Source organism: Corythoichthys intestinalis, chromosome 5 (genome assembly GCF_030265065.1).
Source record: "Corythoichthys intestinalis isolate RoL2023-P3 chromosome 5, ASM3026506v1, whole genome shotgun sequence".
NCBI classification, from domain to species: domain Eukaryota; kingdom Metazoa; phylum Chordata; class Actinopteri; order Syngnathiformes; family Syngnathidae; genus Corythoichthys; species Corythoichthys intestinalis.
In genome coordinates, this window is record NC_080399.1 from 13,282,744 (window position 1) to 13,303,098 (window position 20,355).

Here is a 20,355-nt window from a genome sequence, read left to right on the forward strand (position 1 = left end):
TTTGGTACCGGGCCGCGCAGAAATAATAAATAATTTATTAACGACTGCATTCTGGCCGATTGACTTTAGCCTGTGCCGCTTAACACACCAATATCCCTGTTTACTCTAGATATACAACTACAGGATTGGAGGTCGTCATGGAAATGCATTGATTGGGCTGTTAGCACTAAATCTCGTTTTGTATATCTATGCGCACTTGGACTCGATAACAGCGTATGACGTAGGTCGTCGCCAATCACATTTCTTCCCGGAAATAATTAGCCCCCACACTAGAATGACTGAATAACAAACGTCTTTGGACAGACTTTTTACGGGGAAAAGGGAACCTGACGAGCCAGAAGATGTGGCTACAACCTCGAAGAAAATAAAATTTATGCTACTTCCCAATCACTAAAGACCCACGAACTGTGAAGGAGTGAATTCGTGACCCGTTTGTGAATAATCAGTTATTCGAGCATGTCTGTGGAACAGGAATATCAGCTTGTAGAGATCGCAAATCACGGCGACCTTAAACGTACATTTGAGACAAGAACTCTACCGAAGTTCTGGATTAAAGTCATTTCGGAATATCCCGACATCGCTAGGAGCGAGCTGAAAACTGCTACAATTTCCAACATTGTGTATTTGTGATGCTAGCTTCTCTCACTCTCCCATCTCGGGACCATCTCGTCTCAACGAAACAAACTCAGCCCTCCCACTGATTCAGCGAGTGAGTTGTATTTTTTCCCTGCACTTAACACGACGGGGCTAAAAACAAATGCTATTTTATATTTGCTGTATTTTTCTGCCGCACATTGCCGGTGTTCTGACAAACTTGGCATGCGCGTAACGTTAAAAAGGACCGCGAATGCAGCGATTCCTAAGTACACACTACAAACTGTCTTTAAAGAAAGGAAAATTAACTTACGTTTGCCATGTTAGGCGCACACAACAACTGCACGTAGCCCTCTCACTTAATGACTTCGCCGTCTCGTTAAGCATTAACTTACGCCATTTCCGTGTTACACATGTATGTTTATGATGTAAATAGTTTTTTAGCACCATTGGATAACATTGAGAGTCCAACTGAATATAAAAGAGGGCTTTTTTCACCACCACAAAAACTTTGGGAGCAAAATTTTATAGTGGTGCAAAATTTGACAGAACACCGGTCCGTGAAAAAAAGACCCAAATCACACCGGTCCGTGGTGCAAAAAAGGTTGGGGACCCCTGCACTAGATGGCAATATTTAGTCACAATATACAAATTCACATTTATCCTTTAAGAATTACAATTAATTAAGTTAATAATGTAAATGCCATCTTGAGGATTTATTGTCATAATAAACAAATACAGTACTTATGTACTGTATGTTGAATGTATATATTCGTCCGAGTTGTATTCATTTTTTTCTTAATGCATTGCCAAAATGTATATGATCGGGAAAAATTATCCGGAATGATTGGAATTGAATCGGGAGCAACAAAAAGCAATCGGATCGGGAAATATCGGGATCGGCAGATACCCAAACTAAAACGATCGGGATCGGATCAGGAGCAAAAAAACATGATCGGAACAACCCTAATTATAACAATATATTTGAGAGAAAAAGCATTTTATTTTGCCTCATTCAAATCTTAATATCTGAACATTTCAATATGTAAACTAAAGTGCAATCACATTCGTAAATGAATGGCTTCTGGTTTTTGAAATGTAAATAAACCAATCTATTGTGATAAAACAACAAAATTGCAATAAGTGCATTAGCCATCAAAGTGAAATCTAACTGTAACTGTAGTCTTGAAACAAATCTGAATAAGGAAAAACATTGCAATAAAATAATGCAAACTGGTTAAACTTGAGAGGAGATCAGCTCCGTCAGAACATCGCTTCAATGATATCTGGCGCCATCTAGCGTTGTGAATGGGTATAATGTCTAGACTGCGAATATAAGACGACCCCCTCTTTTTCAGTCTTATTTCAATGCAAAAAACACCGTCTTATATTCGGGCCAATACGGTATATCTGTGATTCTCATGAGAATCACCGATATGGTGAATGAGTTTTGGTACGTCGCCCTCTAGAAGTTGGTCGCCATTACTGGGGTGTTTGCACAGCTACAGTTCCTGAAAAAAGTCTTGTCGCTTATCCATTTTGGAGAAACATTTGCTAATAACCTGATTTTTAATTATTCAATTGGTTTCAGAAATGGCTCATATGAAAGCTAAGACCCTCCCAAATGATGTTGAATGTACAAAAATATATTTGTTTCACTGACGAAAGATTGATCATTTAATGAAGACATAAAGGTCAAATTTTGGCAAGACAAATGTTTTGTGGCCTACAGAAAGTAGTGTGAAAATTGAACAAAAAATGTACATCAAAAACAAAAATATGTTACATAACATAAGCGAATTAAGTAGTGGTGCTGTGAGATCCAAATGTAATATTTTGCATGACCTCCATGGGCTTGAAGGACTGCATCCATGCGGTTCTGCAAGGATTCATACAATTTATTAATGAAGTCATCAGGTAACATCAAAGAAAGCAGTCTTGCATGCCTTCCAGAGTTCATCAACATTCTTGGGTTTCGTCTTCCATGCTTCCTCTTTCATCCTACCGCAGACATGCTCAATGATGTTAATTTCTGGTGACTGGGCTGGCCAGTCCTGGAGGATCTTGAACTTCTTTGCCTTGAGGAACTTTGAGGTAGTGATTGAAGTATGCGAGGAGCACCATCCTGTTGCAGAATTTGTCCCTTTTTATTGTTAGGAATGTAAGAGGTAGCTAAGATTTGTTGGTATTTCATACTATTTATGTTGCCTTCCACCCTGCAGATCTCTCAGGGTGCAGACAATTAAAAAACTGTGTGGGATTTGCCCACAGCCTGTTAAAAAGATGGACGCTGGAAAAGTGGGAAAAGGTGGATTTTTCAGATGAATCTTCCATTGAATTACACCACAGCCGCCGCAAACATTGCAGGAGACCTACTGGAGCCCGCATGGATCCGAGATTCACTCAGAAAACAGTCATGGTCTGGGGTTACATCCAGTATAGGGGTGTGCGAGAGATCTGCAGGGTGGAAGGCAACATAAATAGTCTGAAATATCAACAAATCTTAGCTGCCTCTTACATTCCTAACCATAAAAAGGGACAAATGCTGCAGCAGGATGGTGCTCCACGCATACTTCAATCTCTACCTCAAAGTTCCTCAAGGCAAAGAAGATCAAGATCCTCCAGGACTGGCCAGCCCAGTCACCAGACATGAACATCATTGAGCATATCTGGGGTATTATGAAAGAGGAAGCATGGAAGACGAAACCCAAGAATGTTGATGAACTCTGGGAGGCATGCAAGACTGCTTTCTTTGATGTTACCTGATGACTTGTATGAATCCTTGCCGAACCACATGGATGCAGTCCTTGAAGCCCATGGAAGTCATACAAAAATATTACATTTGGATCTCACAGCACCACTACTTAATTCGCTTATGTTATGTAACATATTTTGGTATTTGAAGTACATTTTTTGTTCAGTTTTCACAGTACTTTCTGTAGGCAACAAAAATTTTGTCTTGCCAAAATTTGACCTTTGCGTCTTCGTTAAATGATAAATCTTTTTTCAATGAAACAAATATATTTTTGTACATTCAACATCATTTGGGAGGGTCTTCGCTTTCATATGAGCCATTTCTGAAACCAATTGAATAATTAAAAGTCAGGTTATTAGCAATTGTTTCTACAAAATGGAATCTGGGTGATCATGTTCCATTGACGATCATTCGATCGCTGCCAACCACTCATTCAAATTGGATTTGACGTTTACCACCGTCAATAGCAGTCAATAAGTTAGAATGTATAAATGTTATCAAACGTTCGCCGTTTGCCCTCCCAGTCAAAATGGATTGGACGTCTATTGCCGTCAAAAAGTTCAAATGTATAAAAGCTGTCGAACAATAGGTGAACCCTGCCAGTCAAAACGGATTGGATGTCTATCGCCGTTAATTGCAGTCAATGACTTGAAATGCAGCTCTCTCAGTCAAAATGGATTGGATGTTTATCACAGTCAATGGCAGCCAATAAGTTAAAATATTTAAATGCTATCAAATAAAAAAAAAAAAAGATCCCTGCCAGCCCTCCCAGTCAAAATGAATTGGATGTTAGTTAAAAAACAAATTTTAAATTCGAAAAACATTAAAAAAAAAAAAAAAAAAAAAACATTTCATTTTCATTTTTTCCCAATGTTTGTTGTGCAATGTTTTCAATTTTGAAGAAAAAAACACAAAACAATAAATATTATGTTTGTTTTTAAATTAAAAATATGTATTTTATTCTTTTTTTTTTAAAAGGCAAGGCAAGGCAAATTTATTTATATAGCACAATTCAACACAAGGCAATTCAAAGTGCTTTACATCACATGAAGATCATAAAAATCACATTTAAATCAACACAACGTAGAAACGAAGACAAAAGATCGCATTTAATCACAGAATAAAAATAAATAAATAAAATAAAAATAAAACAAAACCTACTAAATCATTGAAATCAGCAATGGAGATAAGCACAAGAGGAATAGAAAGCAGGTAGATTGAAATATATAGACAGTTATAGATATGCAGTGCTAAACAAAAGCGTTTTTAGCCCTGATTTAAAAGAGCTAACAGTTTGAGCATACTTCAGACGTTCGGTTAACTTGTTCCAGAGGTGAGGAGCATAATAACTAAATGCTGCCTCACCCTGCTTGGTTCTTGTTCTTGGAACATGCAGAAGACCGGTTCCAGACGACCTTAGGGGTCTAGATGTCTCATAGGACTCTAACAAGTCATGCATGTATTTTGGTCCAAGGCCATTAAGTGTTTTGTAGACGAGCAGTAGTATTTTATAGTCTATCCTTTGACTTACTGGTAGCCAGTGTAGCGATTTCAAAACTGGTGTAATGTGGGCCAGCTTCCTTGTATTTGTGAGGACTCTGGCTGCAGCATTCTGTTCCAGCTGCAACTTCCTGACTGATTTTTTATCAAGACCTGTAAATATACCGTTGCAATTGTCCAATCTGCTGAAAATGAATGCATGCATAAGTTTTTCCATGTCTTGTTGAGTCAGAAGCCCCTTAATTCTGTTATATTTTTTAGGTGGTAATAAGCGGATTTAGTGACGGACTTTAAATGGCTATCAAATTTTAGGTCTGAGTCAATAATTACGCCAAGGTTTCTGACTTGATTTGTAGCTGTAAGTGACATTGTGCTAAGTTGGCTGCTTATCTTTGACCTTTCCTTTTTTGGCCCAAAAATGATCACCTCTGTCTTCTGCACATTTAACTGGAGAAAATTCTGGCACATCCATTCATTGATTTGATGAATGCATTTGCTCAGGGTGACTAAGGGACTAAAAAGGGAAAAAACAGTAAATATTCCCCGAGATCCATGTAAATCAATGATAGAGTGAAATACTTATACATATACTATTTATTTAGTATAGTTAAAGTATAGTATATAGTAGTATAGTATAGTTAAAATGTCAAGCCTGAAGTAATATTATGTGATTTATATTTGAGTATATTTGTTGAAAAAATGTGAAAAGCTCAATAAAACACCACAAAAAATATTTTTTCATTTAATTAAAGTCACTTTATATTGCGGCATGTGTTTGCTACTCCCATTTGAAATTACTTTGAATGTAATTGGCTGACTCATTCGCTGTCCTGTTTAAATGGATTGTGGAGTATCAGCGTCCAAAAGCACCCAACGAGTTAATATTGAACACACGGTTGTCCGCTAAAATGCTTTTCCCTCCATTTCTGTCCCAGTCCACTCAAAAGCTCCATCGCTCCCCCTCCTTACCTCATCTTCTCCCGCCCACCACCCTGACTGACCGAAGGGGCTCTATTTAACCCTGCCTGCTTCTCCTCCTCACATTCTCGTGATGCAAGATGAAGTTAACAACACTGTGCACGTTTTTGACCTTGTCTGCCTCCTTCAGCCTCTCTCAGGAGGGGTACGAGGAATCCGGTTCCTGCGCAGCCACTCTGCGGGCCAAGGGGCCGTGTGGATCCGGACGGGCCGGGTGCCCTTACGTTTTGAACCTTCCGCCGTTGACGGTGCACCTGCCGAAGCAGTTTCAGGAGCTGGACAAGCTGGTGAAGGACTTACAAGCGCTAAAAGATGAAGTGGACCAGCTGAGGAGGCTGTGCGGCAACTGCGGGAGACACCGAGAGAGCAGGTATGATGAGGACGCACGCTCTGACACACGAGATTTAGAAGTAAGAGACAATCAGGGAAAAAAAGTTGCAGGCTCTGTGTGTACTGTCGAAATAGAAAATAGAGAAGCAGCACAGAAGGAAGCAGCTGGAAAAGATGAGAAGCAAGAAAAGGAAGAAGCCAAAGAGATTAGAATTAATGAAGAGCATCAAGTATGGCCAGATGAAACAGGCACGAAGAATAAAAATACACAAATGAAGATGCCGCAGGACCGTGGGAGGCAGGATCAGGGCAAGATTTGGGAGGAGAAGAAAAAGGAAATGGAAGAGAGGATAAAAGCGGGGCAGGGAAATGAGAAACCAAAACAGGCTGTAAACAGTGGGCTCACGGACGAAAGAGGACCTATAAAAAAAGACGAGGAAGTCGTGGAAGGAAAGACGGGTGGCGAATTGGAAAAAGAGAAAACACAGAAAGCAGTGGAGAATGTGCAGAGGGATAGTGATAGAGAATCAGCATCCAGAAAAGCAACTCAGAGCACAGACTTTGTTTCAATCAGCCCTACTCCTGCATTGATGGCGTTGATCTCCGCTCAAGGGCCTGAGTTTGTAGACTTGGATAAAACTGAGAGCATCACGTCATCTCTTCCATCTCCTCCCTTCTCCGATTCCACTTCCCATTACTTGCCAGTTGTTAATCCAAAAAGAACTCTAACAGCTTCAACTAAATCAAACACAAATAGTCTGCTGAATGTAACAAGTTCCCCAAGCTCAAGCTTCCACACAACTATTTCCCCCGAAGATAAAGAACGCAGCAGGTGGCCGAGCACCAATAATGGCGTCAATCGACCAGCCATGCCAGAGGTAAAGCGTAAACCTGGAATAAAGCTTGATGCTAACGACAAGCAGAAGGACGCCAAGCAAGACCAAAAACCAGACATTAAAACCAAGCAAAATATGCCCCAACAAAAAAACAGAGCAGGGATAAACTTGAAACCTGGTGACAAGACTAAAACTTTTCCAATTCAAAGAGCTGAGAACAGAACAACAAATCCCTTCCTCAAAAACCTAAAACCCAAATACGGTCAAGACAGGTCAAATAATTCACAGGAGGGGGCAACTGACCAACAAGCAAGACCCACATCCGATGACCAAATCGAATCAGACCAAACTCCAATGTTGGATAAAAACTCTAAAGCTAAGAAAGAACCTCTTCATCCAGTTAAAACCAGTAAAACTGAACAAAATCAAAAACCTGATTACGGCTCAACGGATCCCACCCTCCAAAACCTAAAACCCAAATATGGTCAAGACAGGACTGATAATTCACAGCTGGTAGCAACTGACCAAGAGGTAAGCCCCGTGACTGATGAACAACCCGAATCAGAAGAAACTCCAATGTTAAGTAAAAACCCTGAACTTAAAAAAGAACATGGTCATCCTTTTATAACTAGCAAAACTGGCCAAAAACCAAAACCTGACAAGGGCTCAATTCATCCATCCCTTTATAATCCAAAAACAAAATATGGTCAAAACAGGCCTAATAACTCACAGTGGATAACAACTGACCAACAAGCAAGACCCACAACTGATGAACAACCGGAATCAGAAGGAACTCCAATGTTGAATAAAAACTCTGAACTTAAGAAAGGATATGTTCATCCTGTTAAAACCAGTAAAACTGACCAAAAACCTGATTCCAGCATAACTGATCCCTCCCTCAAAAACCTAAAACCCAAATATGATCAAGAAAGGACGAATAATTCACAGTGGGTAGCAACTGACCAACAAGCAAGACCCCCGACCGGAGAACAACATGAATCAGAAGAAACTCTGAATAGAAATTCTAAACCTAAGAAAGAAACTGTTCATCCTATTATAACAAGTGAAACTGAACAAAATAAAAACCCTGATTCCAGCTCAACGGATCCCTCCCTCAAAAACCTAAAACCCAAATATGGTCAAGACAGGACTAATAGTTCACAGAGGGCAGCAACTGACCAACAAGTAAGACCCACAACTGATGAACAACCCGAATCAGAAGAAACGCCAATGTTAAGTAAAATCCCTAAATTACAAAAAGATCCTGTTCATCCTGTTGAAACTAGTAAAAGTGACCAAAAGCAAAAACCTGATGACAGCTCAACTAATCCCACATATGGTCAAGAGAGGCCTAAAAATTCACAGTGGGTAGCAACTCATCAACAAGCAAGACCCACGACCGGAGAACAACCCGAATCAGAAGAAATTCCAATGTTGAATAAAAATTCTAAACCTCAGAAAGAAACTGTTCATCCTATTATAACAAGTAAAATTGACCAAAAGCAAAATCCTGATTCCAGCTCAACTGATCCCGCCCTTAAAAACCAAAAACCCAAATTTGGTCAAGACAGGACTATTAATTCCCAGCGGGTAGCAACTGATGAAGAAGCAAGACCCACAACTGACAAACAACCCAAATCAGAGAAAACCCCAATGTTGAGTAAAATCCCTAAATTAAAAAAACAACCTGTTTATCCTGTAAAGGATAGTAAAACTGCCCAAAAACAAAAACCTGATTACAGCTCAACTGATCCCTCCCTCAAAAACCTAAAACCCAAATTTGGTCAAGATAGGACTAATAATTCACAGCGGGTAGCAACTGATGAAGAAGCAAGACCCACAACTGAAGAACAACCCGAATCGGAAGAAACTCCAATGTTAGGTAAAAACCCTAAACTTAAAAAGGAATCTATTCATCCTGCTGAAACTAGTAAAACTGAGCAAAAACAAAAACCTGACAACAGTGGAACTGATCCCTCCCTCAAAAACCTAAAACCAAAATATGGTCAAGACAGGACTAATCATTCACAGCGGGTAGCAATTCTACAAGAAGCAAGACCCACAACTGAAGAACAACCCGAATCGGAAGAAACTCCAATGTTAAGTAAAATCCCTAAACTTAAAAAAGAACCCGTTCATCCTGCTGAAACTAGTGAAACTGACCAAAAACAAAATCCTAATTACAGCTCAACTGATCCCTCCCTCAAAAACCTAAAACCCAAATATGGTCAAGACAGGACTAATCATTCACAGCGGGTAGCAACTGACCAAGAAGCAAAACCCACAACTGAAGAACAACCCGAATCGGAAGAAACTCCAATGCTAGGTAAAAGCCCTAAAGTTAAAAATGAACCTGTTCATCCTGCTGAAACTAGTAAAAGTGACCAAAAACCTGATTATAGCTCAACTGATCCCTCTCTGCTAAACCTAAAACCCAAATATGGTCAAGACAGGACTAATCATTCACAGCGGGTAGCAACTGACCAAGAAGCAAGACCCACAACTGAAGAACAACCTGAAGCGGAAGAAACTCCAATGTTAAGTAAAATCCCTAAACCCCAAAAAGAACCTGTTCGTCCTGTTGAAACTAGTAAAAGTGACCAAAAGCAAGAACCCGATTATAGCCCAACTGATCCCTCTCTGCAAAACCTAAAACCCAAATTTGGTCAAGACAGGACTAATAATTCACAGCGGGTAGCAACTGACCAAGAAGCAAGACCCACGTCTGGCGAACAACCAGTATCAAAAGAAACTCCAATGCTAGGTAAAAGGCCTAAACTACAAAAAGTACCTGTTCGTCCTGTTAAAACTAGTAAAAGTGACCAAAAGCAAGAACCTGATTACAGCTCAACTGATCCCTCCCTCCAAAACCTAAAACCAAAATTTGGTCAAGACCAGACTAATAATTCACGGCGGGTAGCAACTGACCCAGAAGCAAGACCCATAACTGAAGAACAACCCGAATCAGAAGAAACTCCAAAGTTAAATAAAAACCCTAAACTTAAAAAAGAACTCGTTCATCCTTCTGAAACTAGTAAAACCGACCAAAAACAAAAACCTGATTACAGCTCAACTGATCCCTCCCTCAAAAACCTAAAACCCAAATATGGTCAAGACAGGACTAATAATTCACAGCAGGTGGCCACTGACCAACATGGAAAACCAGCAACTGACAAACAACCCAAATCAGAAGAAACTCCAATGTTAAGTAAAATCCCTAAACTACAAAAAGAACCTGTTCGTCCTGTTCAAACTAGTAAAAGTGACCAAAACCAAAAACCTTATTACAGCTCAACTGATCCCTCCAACAAAAACCTAAAACCCAAATATGGTCAAGACAGGACTAATAATTCACAGCGGGTAGCAACTGACCAAGAAGCAAGACCCGTGTCTGGCGAACAACCAGTATCAGAAGAAACTCCAATGTTAGGTAAAAACCCTAAACTTAAAATGGAATCTATTCATCCTGCTGAAACTAGTAATACTGACCAAAAACAAAAAACTGATTACAGCTCAACTGATCCCTCCCTCAAAAACCTAAAACCCAAATTTGGTCAAGACAGGATTAATAATTCACAGCAGGTAGCAACTGACCAAGAAGCAAAACCCGTGTCTGGCGAACAACCAGAAGCAGAAGAAACTCCAATGCTAGGTAAAAGCCCTAAACTTAAAAAAGAACTCGTTCATCCAGCTGAAACTAGTAAAATTGACCAAAAACCTGATTACAGCTCAACTGATCCCTCCCTCAAAAACCTAAAACCCAAATATGGTCAAGACAGGACTAATCATTCTCAGCGGGTAGCAAGTGACCATGTAGCAAGACCCACAACTGAAGAACAACCAGAATCGGAAGAAACTCCAATGTTAAGTAAAATTCCTAAACTTAAAAAAGAACCCGTTCATCCTGCTGAAACTAGTAAAAATGACCAAAAACCTGATTACAGCTCAACTGATCCCTCCCTCAAAAACCTAAAACCCAAATATGGTCAAGACAGGACTAATAATTCACAGCGGGGAGCAACTGATGAAGACGCAAGACCCACAACTGAAGAACAACCCAAATCGGAAGAAACTCCAATGTTAAGTAAAATTCCTAAAATTATAAAAGAACCCGTTTATCCTTCTGAAACTAGTAAAACTGACCAAAACCAAAAACCTGATTACAGCTCAACTGATCCCTTCCTCGAAAACCTAAAACCCAAATATGGTCAAGACAGGACTAATAATTCACAGCAGGTGGCCACTGACCAACATGGAAAACCAGCAACTGACAAACAACCCAAATCAGGAGAAACTCCAATTTTAAGTAAAATCCCTAAACCACAAAAAGAACCTGTTCGTCCTGTTGAAATTAGTAAAAGTGACCAAAAACAAAAACCTGATTACAGCTCGACTGATCCCTCCCTCAAAAACCCGAAACCCAAATATGGTCAAGAAAGGTCTAATAATTCACAGTGGGAAGCCACTGACCAACAAGCAAGACCCACAACTGACAAACTACCCGAATCAGATGAAACTCCAATGTTAAGTAAAATCCCTAAACTACAAAAAGAACCTCTTCGTCCCGTTAAAACTAGTAAAAGTGACCTAAAGCAAAAACCTGATTACAGCTCAACTGATCCCTCCAACAAAAACCTAAAACTTAAACATAGCCAGCGGGTAGCAACTGATGAAGAAGCAAGACCCACAACTGACGAACAACCCGAATCAGAAGAAATTCCAATGTTAAGTAAATACCCTGAAGTTAAAAAAGAACCTATTCATCCTGTTGAAACTAGTAAAACTGACCAAAAGCAAGAATCTGATTACAACTCAACTGATCCCTCCCTCAAAAACCTAAAACCCAAATATGGTCAAGACAGGACTAATAATTCACAGCGGGTAGCAATAGACCAAGAAGCAAGATCCACAACTGGCGAACAACCCGAATCGGAAGAAACTCCACTGTTAAGTAAAAACCCTAAACTTAAAAAAGAACCTGTTCATCCTGTTGAAGCTAGTAAAACTGTGCAAAAACAAAAACCCGACAACAGCGGAACTGATCCCTCCCTCAAAAACCTAAAACCCAAATATGGTCAAGACAGGACCAATAATTCACAGTGGGAAGGAACTGACCAACAAGCAAGACCCACATCTGGCAAACAACCAGAATCAGGAGGAACTCCGATATTGAATAAAAACTCTAAGCCTAAGAAAGGATCTGTTCATCCTGTTAAAACCAGTAAAACTCCCCAACAGCAAAAACCTGATTACAGCTCAAACGATCCCTCCCTCAAAAACCTAAAACCCAAATATGGTCAAGACAGGACTAATAATTCACAGTGGGAAAGAACTCACCAACAAGCAAGACCTTCGTCTGGCGAACAACCCAAATCAGAAGAAACCCCAATGTTGAATAAAAACTCTAAACTTAAAAAAGGAACTGTTCCACTTGTTAAAACTAAAAAACCTGAACAAAAGCAAAAACCAGAGAGAAACTACCCAAAAGAAAAACTATATCAAACTAAAGCTAAACAAAATCTCACACCAGATCTGGAGACAGATTCTAACAAAATGAAAAAACCGACTGAATTACTTCATTCAAATTCTTCTGGGAACTCTGAGTCAGAAAACACATTTACAACTAATCCCAATCAAAGGCTCAAACCCAGCCAGAAAATTCCCAAGATTAATGGCAAGTACAAAACTGGTCAGGTGCCCAAATTTAACCAAAGGCAGCCCAAACTTATGAGAGACCCAAACCCTGGAGCTAACGTTAAACCCAAATCCAGCCAAGTCTTTCCTGATCCTGACCGCCACCTTGGTGAGGACTCTAACAAAAAATCTGACCCCAGATCTGGCTCAAGCGGAAGACCGCCAATCAAACCGACACTAGAGGCTAGAACAACACCAGCTCATCTTAACGAGAACACGGCATCCCAACAAACTGACCATTTCAGTTTCCCGACAACAAACAGTATCAACAATGCTCAACTTCTGCCTACACCCAGTGCTGTTCCACAGATGGCTGGGGTGACTCATACCCAAGTGCACACAGAGTTTAAGCCCAGCACGATGAAAACCATCACTGCAAAGACCATCAAGGACCTTCACGGTCTGCCAGTGGGCCCAAACAGCGGGGTTGCGTCTGATCTGAGGCCACAAACAACCAATAAACCGTCATCAATTCCAATGTCAGCAACATCGAGACTGCTCCACACTGTTATTCCGAGAACCAATCCGGGCTCCACAAAGACAAATCAACACTCTATGGAGGAAGAAGAACGCCCTACCCTCAACATCCAGACCACTTCCAGATCCGAGCTCAGCTCAACTACCGCTAACCCCATGGCCAACCCGGCTGCAGAATCTTCTACGTCAAGCGCCCGTGAGCTGCGCGTGAAAATTAAACAGGTGGCGGCTGCTTTCTTTAACGGCACCCAAGTTGTTCCGAATAGAAAACCTTCACCCGGCAAGCATCTCAAAGATCTGCCAGAAGATAATGAGGGTGGAAGCAGGCCATCTGGTGGTGCACTGACATCGATAACATCTGAAGGTAAGATTATTGGCGACCTTTTCTTACGAGGCATGTTTAAGTTTTGTGAACTTTAATCACTATTTTGATCAGAACTGTTACGTTATTTGCTTTTAAGAGCCATGCGATCTACTTACATTCGCATTACACTGTTTATATCCTGTAAGGTTAAAACAAAGACTTTTCTAATAAATGACTCACTCTGAATGAATCCACTATGGAGGTCCATCCTTGAGTGCTTAAGTTGCTGACCTTTTATAGTGGAAAAGTAGTTGTGTTCCCCTTGTGACTTCATTTCTATAAACCAGCTACGAGGTGAGCTTAATTATATCCTCCGACCACAGTTCTTTAAATCAATGCTTACTTGACATTATGATAACCTTAAGCAAAAATTTCGCGGTTTCACGGTATTGCAATTATAGCTCTAAAATCTGTTATTTTGAGATGAATGGGTTTAAAAAAAATTTGCTTGAACAGGATTAAAAAAAAATTTTCACAACATATTTGCAAATTGGAACATCAACATGAATATATTATTAAAATAAATAAATAAACAAACAAAAAAATAAATAACTGAAATATTTTAAATAAAATTGAAATAGATAGAACTAGGGTTGTTTGGATCGGATCAACTGCCGATATGTGCAAAAAAATGTGCATCGGTATCGGATCGGACGACACAAAAAAATTCTGATCCAGACTTCTGATGCAGTTTTTTTGAAAATCTGGTCCGGGTTTTCCAGCGCACCGATTTAAATAATCCATTCCAGTTTTTGCTTTGGTTTCCCTAATATCCGGTCCGCATTTTACGGCACACCTTCCGCACACTAGCATTACAGTCTCCCAATTTACCGCCGTGGCATCTCCTACATTATGACTGCAATGTAAATTTAAGTTTATCAGCTGTCACCTGAGCATCTTGAAATGCTTGTCTTTGTCAAAACAAAACAAAAAAGTCTCCCCATCATGTGTGGACTGCATTCAGGGCAAACAGTTGAAGGGAGTGTGTAGAATAGATGGAGATGGAGCAACAAAGTGTGGAGAAGATTGGGGAGTAGAAGCCATTTTTGGTTTAAAATAGTATTATTTGCACTGATTTTTTTAAAGCCTTGGTACATTTGTTCAAGAGCAGAGAACTGATGCTGAGTTAATAGATTATTTTCCACTTAGGTTGTTTGTGTGTTTTGGTTTTTTAAGACAGTTTACAATATTATTTGCACGTTTTACTGACTGAATATGCCATTTCTGTTTGTTATTTATAATGTTTTGTGTTTATCACAGGTCAGTTTCTTGTTACCAACCATTGTGTGTTATTCAAACTCACCTAATTCAGCTGGTTAGTTGTTATCAAGAGTACTAAAACCCTTTTCAACATGAGTCTGACAACTAAGTAAGGAGGCTAAATAACTTTAAACTTTAATACATGCTCAGATAGGCCGGTATCGGCCAGTATCGGGATCGGATCGGAAGTGCAAAACAATATCGGGATTGGATCGGAAGTGCAAAAACCAGGATCGGGACATCTCTAGATAGAACTTATAGGATGAACCCAGAGCCACAGCTCAGGTTGCTAAACATTAGAGCAAAAATACTTATTTTCCATAAAAAAGTAAAAACACTTCTAAATGAAATTTAATATATGTGGCGAAAAACTCAGACAAGGCTGAAAAAGCAGTTTCTGCCCTTGCATCCCTCTTTAAAATAAACTGCTGTATTTTAAGCCAAAATAACTCTTGTGTTTGATAGAACATATAAAACAATATGTCTATATGCTGCCATACCAGTTTCATGGCGCATTAAGCCCCCGAACTATTTTTAATTTGTCCGTTTTACCCTGGAGACCCCCGTTTACAGACACCACGCAACCGCTTTTGTTTCAACCCAGCCATAAAAAGAAGGTAAATTATTATATTATTTGAAATGTCCGTCATTTTTTTAGCTTAGAATCATTAATTAACGTCTAATGTTTAGTTAAAATATATAGATATATAAAATTATTCACTCAGAACATGATTTAAACTTTTAACAAATTACGTCACAATGAAAAAAATAGTGTCTGTAAATAGCTACCTCATCACTATCACTTAATTGTATTTTTTTTTACTGTCACATTTTCCCTGATATTTTAGATGAAAAATAATCGATCCAAACAAAGAAAAAAAAAAAAAAAAAAAAAAAAAAAAAAACGTTAAAAACAGTAGATATTTGTAAACTGTTGTATCTTGACACTAGGTGAGACATTTTACACAGAGTTTTTGAACCAAAACAAGGTTTTTACGCGATAATATCTCCTTAAAATCATGATGTGTTTAATTATGCTCTCTCATGCTCTAACCTCGAGTTAGGGTTTAGGGGTTATATATTTTTTTAATTCAAATGCCATCCTGTTCAAAAATTTTCTTCCGCCAGAAAACGGAGATTTTAAGCTTTCCAATGATGTATCACACATGCATATAGGACAATTTTGAAATTTGGCCAAATTTGGGGTCTCAGAGCGGAACTTCAAGTCACCTGAATGTTTTCCGCAATTTACCATTACTGCTATTAATATTAATTAGTTGAATATTAATAGAGAGTGAGAGCAAGAGACTTAGCGCGTGTGTATGACTTGTATCATTATTATTATATATAGATTATACACACCCGCCCACCCTCTCTCAATACAGACAGTCGTAAGAGAAGAAAACACCACAGGCTGGATTATGAAAATGCTATTTCTAACAGATGTTTACAATGGCGGAAGACTTTACAAAAGTACGCTAATAATGAGGAAACTAGTTAGCCGTCTTGGCATGCTAACTAGCCACGTTAACAGCCTTGTTGACAAGTTAACGTTATAGTATTTGTTTTACCATCGCAAGACAAACTAAACATGCTGGAGTGAACTCTGGTAGCTAGTGGCATGATAGCGTTTACTTACCTTAAATTTGGTGTAATGTGACGGATGATGGCCACGTAAATGTGAAATCATGTTGGAGGTGTTGCCTGCTCGTCGGTGGTGCTTCTTCCTCTAAGCTGCGGCAGTCTGTTTCTTTTCGGTAGCCGAAGTACTCCAATGCTAGCAACTTTTTTTGATGGAGGAAAAAGCTCAGGTATAGTTTCTACAGCGACAACAGTGTCACCGACAGAGCAAAAACTGGAGGGGTAGCGGTGAGCGCTGCCGCTTCAAGTCATTTTTCGCTGTATTTTTGGGAGATAAAAAATATCTAATACCGTACTACTGTATGACGGAAAATTTTTGTGGTTTTGACATCGTGACGTTTAGAGGTGGGAATCTTTGGGCACCTAACGATTTGATTACGATTACGATTATAAATCGATTATTGATGAGACCCCCCGCCCTCCGCTATTAGCTGCTAATGTTTTGTAAATTAGTTAATAAAAAAGAAAAAAAAAAAAAAAAAAAGCCTCGCAGGCTTAAATAAACGACTATTTCAGTATCAGGTTAACAGTTAAAAACAATATATAATATACTCAAATCCCCATTCTGTATCAGCAGCTTTAAACTACATTCAATTAATTTAATGTTGTCAATCAACCGTTAAAGTTAGGTTCGCTAGGTAAAATTAGGTTCGCTTGGAAGGTTCGCTACAACATCCTTGCAGGGCAGTCTACTGCTTTAAGATGGCGGCCGTTTACTAATGTCCGCATCTAGCTTTCTCTACATGTGCTGCTATCGCCACCGAGTCTATTCTACATCTAGTCCTATATAAATATGATATCTGCTATCTACTTTAACATTATGTATTGTGGACGTACTTTGTAGCAGCTTTCGGCAGCAGTCAGGTATGTTGTTGTTTTTTCTTTTTTTATTTATCTCACGGCATGAATTGAGCTAGAGCCGTGAGTTGAGCATTGGCATTACCCGAGGGGCCGGGTAATGACAAGCATGAGGTTTAGCTACTCTCGCTCCGTTCCTCATTGCGTCCCGAAGACTGCGCGGCGCACTGAGTGTGTTTTACTTCCGCTTTACTTGACATATTTCAATCATTGAAATTTGGATGTTTGTGAATCGTTCTTGAATCTTCCACGGCCGAATCGCGAATAATCTAAGAATCGGAAATTTCGCACACCTCTAGTGACGTTCTCATACCACAGTAAACCTTGAAACTGGTAACCGGCACATGCCTACTTGAGGGTCATAGGCACAAAGTGTGCATTTTACTTCTGGAATTAAATTATTGTATTCAATAGGACATTATAAAGCAATTTTACGGTTAAGGTTAGGGTTGGGGTTAGGCTTAGAACAAGGGTGCCCAAGTCTGGTCCTCGAGAGCCCCTATCCAGCTTGTATTCCATGTCTCCATCCTTTAGCAAACCTGAATCAAATGATCGGCTCATTAGTAAGCTCTGCAGGAGCCTGATAACGATCCTGATTATTTGATTCAGGTGTGATGGAGGAGGGGGACATGGAAAACAAGCTGGATAGGGGCTCTCGAGGACCAGACTTGAGCACCCCTGATTTAGGGATTAGGGTGAACTTTGAAGAAATTCCTGCTAGAAAGCAAGGTATCTGCCAATACAAAAATAAGCTTGTGAAATACTCTGCAGGTGCAGTTTCCAAGGTGATGAGGGACTGCTCAGACCACCTCGTCAGAAGGGGCGTGACGAAGAGCGGCATATACCAAGTGACTCCAGATCTTCATGCCGGCGGCAGTTTTCCAGTTTTGTGCGACATGGAAGTCCAGGGCGGAGGATGGACCCTCCTGCAGCTCCGGAAAGACGGCGGTGTCAGCTTCAACCGCACCTGGGCCGAGTACCGGTCAGGTTTCGGGGAGTTGCTGAAAGGAGGGGAGTTCTGGTTGGGGAACCAACACATCCACCTCCTGACTCGGAGCAGGGACATGACACTGCGGGTGGAGCTGGAGGACTTCTCCGGGATAGCGGGTTACGCTGAATACGAGCACTTCAAGGTAGCGAGTGAAAGGATGCGCTTCAAGCTGACGTTGGGGGGTTACTCCGGCACAGCGGGGAACGCGCTCCGCTTCAGCTCCACCTTCGACCACAGCAACCAGGCCTTCACCACTCCAGACCGGGATAACGATCGCTACCCATCAGGAAATTGCGGGGCTTATTACAGCTCCGGCTGGTGGTTTAATGCATGCATGGCTGCTAACCTCAACGGGAGGTATTATAAAGGGAAGTACAAGGGGGTACGAGATGGCATCTACTGGGGCGCATGGCACAACATTTCCTCTGAGTTGTACCCCACAAATGAAAGGCTGTCTTTTAAAACAGTCAGGATGATGATCAGACCAAAAGAGTTTTTAACATGAACATTCTATTACATACTACCCAAGAAAGATTGCATTATTGGGGTTTCTGGTTTTATTTATTGTGTATTTTTGTTTATCCAGAAAGTTGACCCCTTAGCCATATTACCCTACTGTTTATGAGTAGTGGAATTTCATAACAATCACTAAATCTGACAGTCACTATTAACTCATCACAAAACAGTAATCATGAAACGCCTGCTGGCCTCTTTGTCGCAATGCTTCTCCCTAGTGGAAACCTTTGATTCTGCAGTGAATTGTATGCTGAAATAAACAGGGGTCCACAGTTTTTGACGGATTTACAAGTATAAAACAACCAAATGCAATACAGTAAATCCGGTGGTAACTGAGCACAAACCAATTGCCCTGTGTAATGTGATCGTTGAGGATGTACATAGTGTTTATAAAAGGTCTTCTTTTCGTTTTTTGTTTCCCATTGTTATTTTTTTAAACCAATTATATAAAATTTCAAAGCAGAGTGCAATTTATTGTATTTGATTGTTTTCTTATATTATTGAGAATACATATTGTTTGAAAGACTGAGATTTGTCTTTGCTTCTTTTGAGTAAATGTTTTTTTTGGGTCTGTGTTAACTGTTATTTACTCATTTTTCTGTTAATGCTTAGAGATTTATTTCACAAAAATGCTAATGACTTCCTGAATTATTGAAAGATTTGCAAATTGTTTGGTTAACTAGGTTGTGATTAAGGATGGATGTCTAAAAAAAAAAAAAAAAAAAAAAAAAAAGGTATATCTTTTTACAACAACTCTAGCATTTATGAAAAACGAAGCCATTTGAAAATTGGTTCGAAACCGAGCAGTTTTTTTTTTAAAGTACAGACTATACAGGGTGATTAAAAAAGAATGTGCCAAAATCATGCATTTATTCATTTTAAAATAATTTAAATAGACTGAATTATTAATTAATTATAATTAATTAATTACAATTAATTGATAATTTAATCAGATTTTAAAGTATTTTCAACAAGTAAGTAATTTTAACAAATTAAAAGTCTTGATGTTGTCCGTGCCGCTGGTTGTGGTGAAAAGCATGAAAATAAAAACTTGAAGTTATATACAGTACTTGTATCCAGCTAGTTATTGTTTTTTTGTTTTTTTTGTTTTTTTTTTTTTACTTTTCATTTTTTAAATATACTGATTGGGGACCGTATCTACACACAAGACACGGACGCAGATGTAGATAGATATTAAATATAAGATGTAGATAGATATTAAATATAAGGCTAGATGTCAAAGGCGTAAGGCGTAAGTGGCAGGTGACCATCTTGCGTCGGGGGAATTCCTATACTGGTGGCCGTCAATTGGAGTTTTTCCACTAAAATATTCTAAAACAGCTCAGTTCTTGACTTTTACAGATTGCTAAAACATTCTAAAATCGCTCAGTTCTTGACAGTTAAAATTTGTTTGGCTCTTAAAAATAAAATAAAATAAAAGCGAAGGAGAAAAATAAATGTACCATGTTTTTTAAGAATACAATTAATTTTCTGCATCTTTGAAGTTTATATGAAAAAGTCTTTTAAAAATTGAGCAATCATTACAAAGTACACGCCTCAT

General features: G+C 39.3%; 1 protein-coding gene across 1 annotated transcript; it reads left to right on the forward strand.

Moving 5' to 3' along the window:
- The first annotated feature begins 5,907 nt into the window (after positions 1-5,907).
- On the forward strand, positions 5,908-19,421 carry LOC130916796 (titin-like). The gene is made up of 2 exons (XM_057837783.1): positions 5,908-13,528; positions 18,059-19,421. Exons 1-2 carry the CDS (start codon positions 5,908-5,910, stop codon positions 18,781-18,783), a joined length of 8,346 nt encoding a protein of 2,781 aa, XP_057693766.1. The 3' UTR covers positions 18,784-19,421.
- The last annotated feature ends 934 nt before the right edge of the window (positions 19,422-20,355 follow it).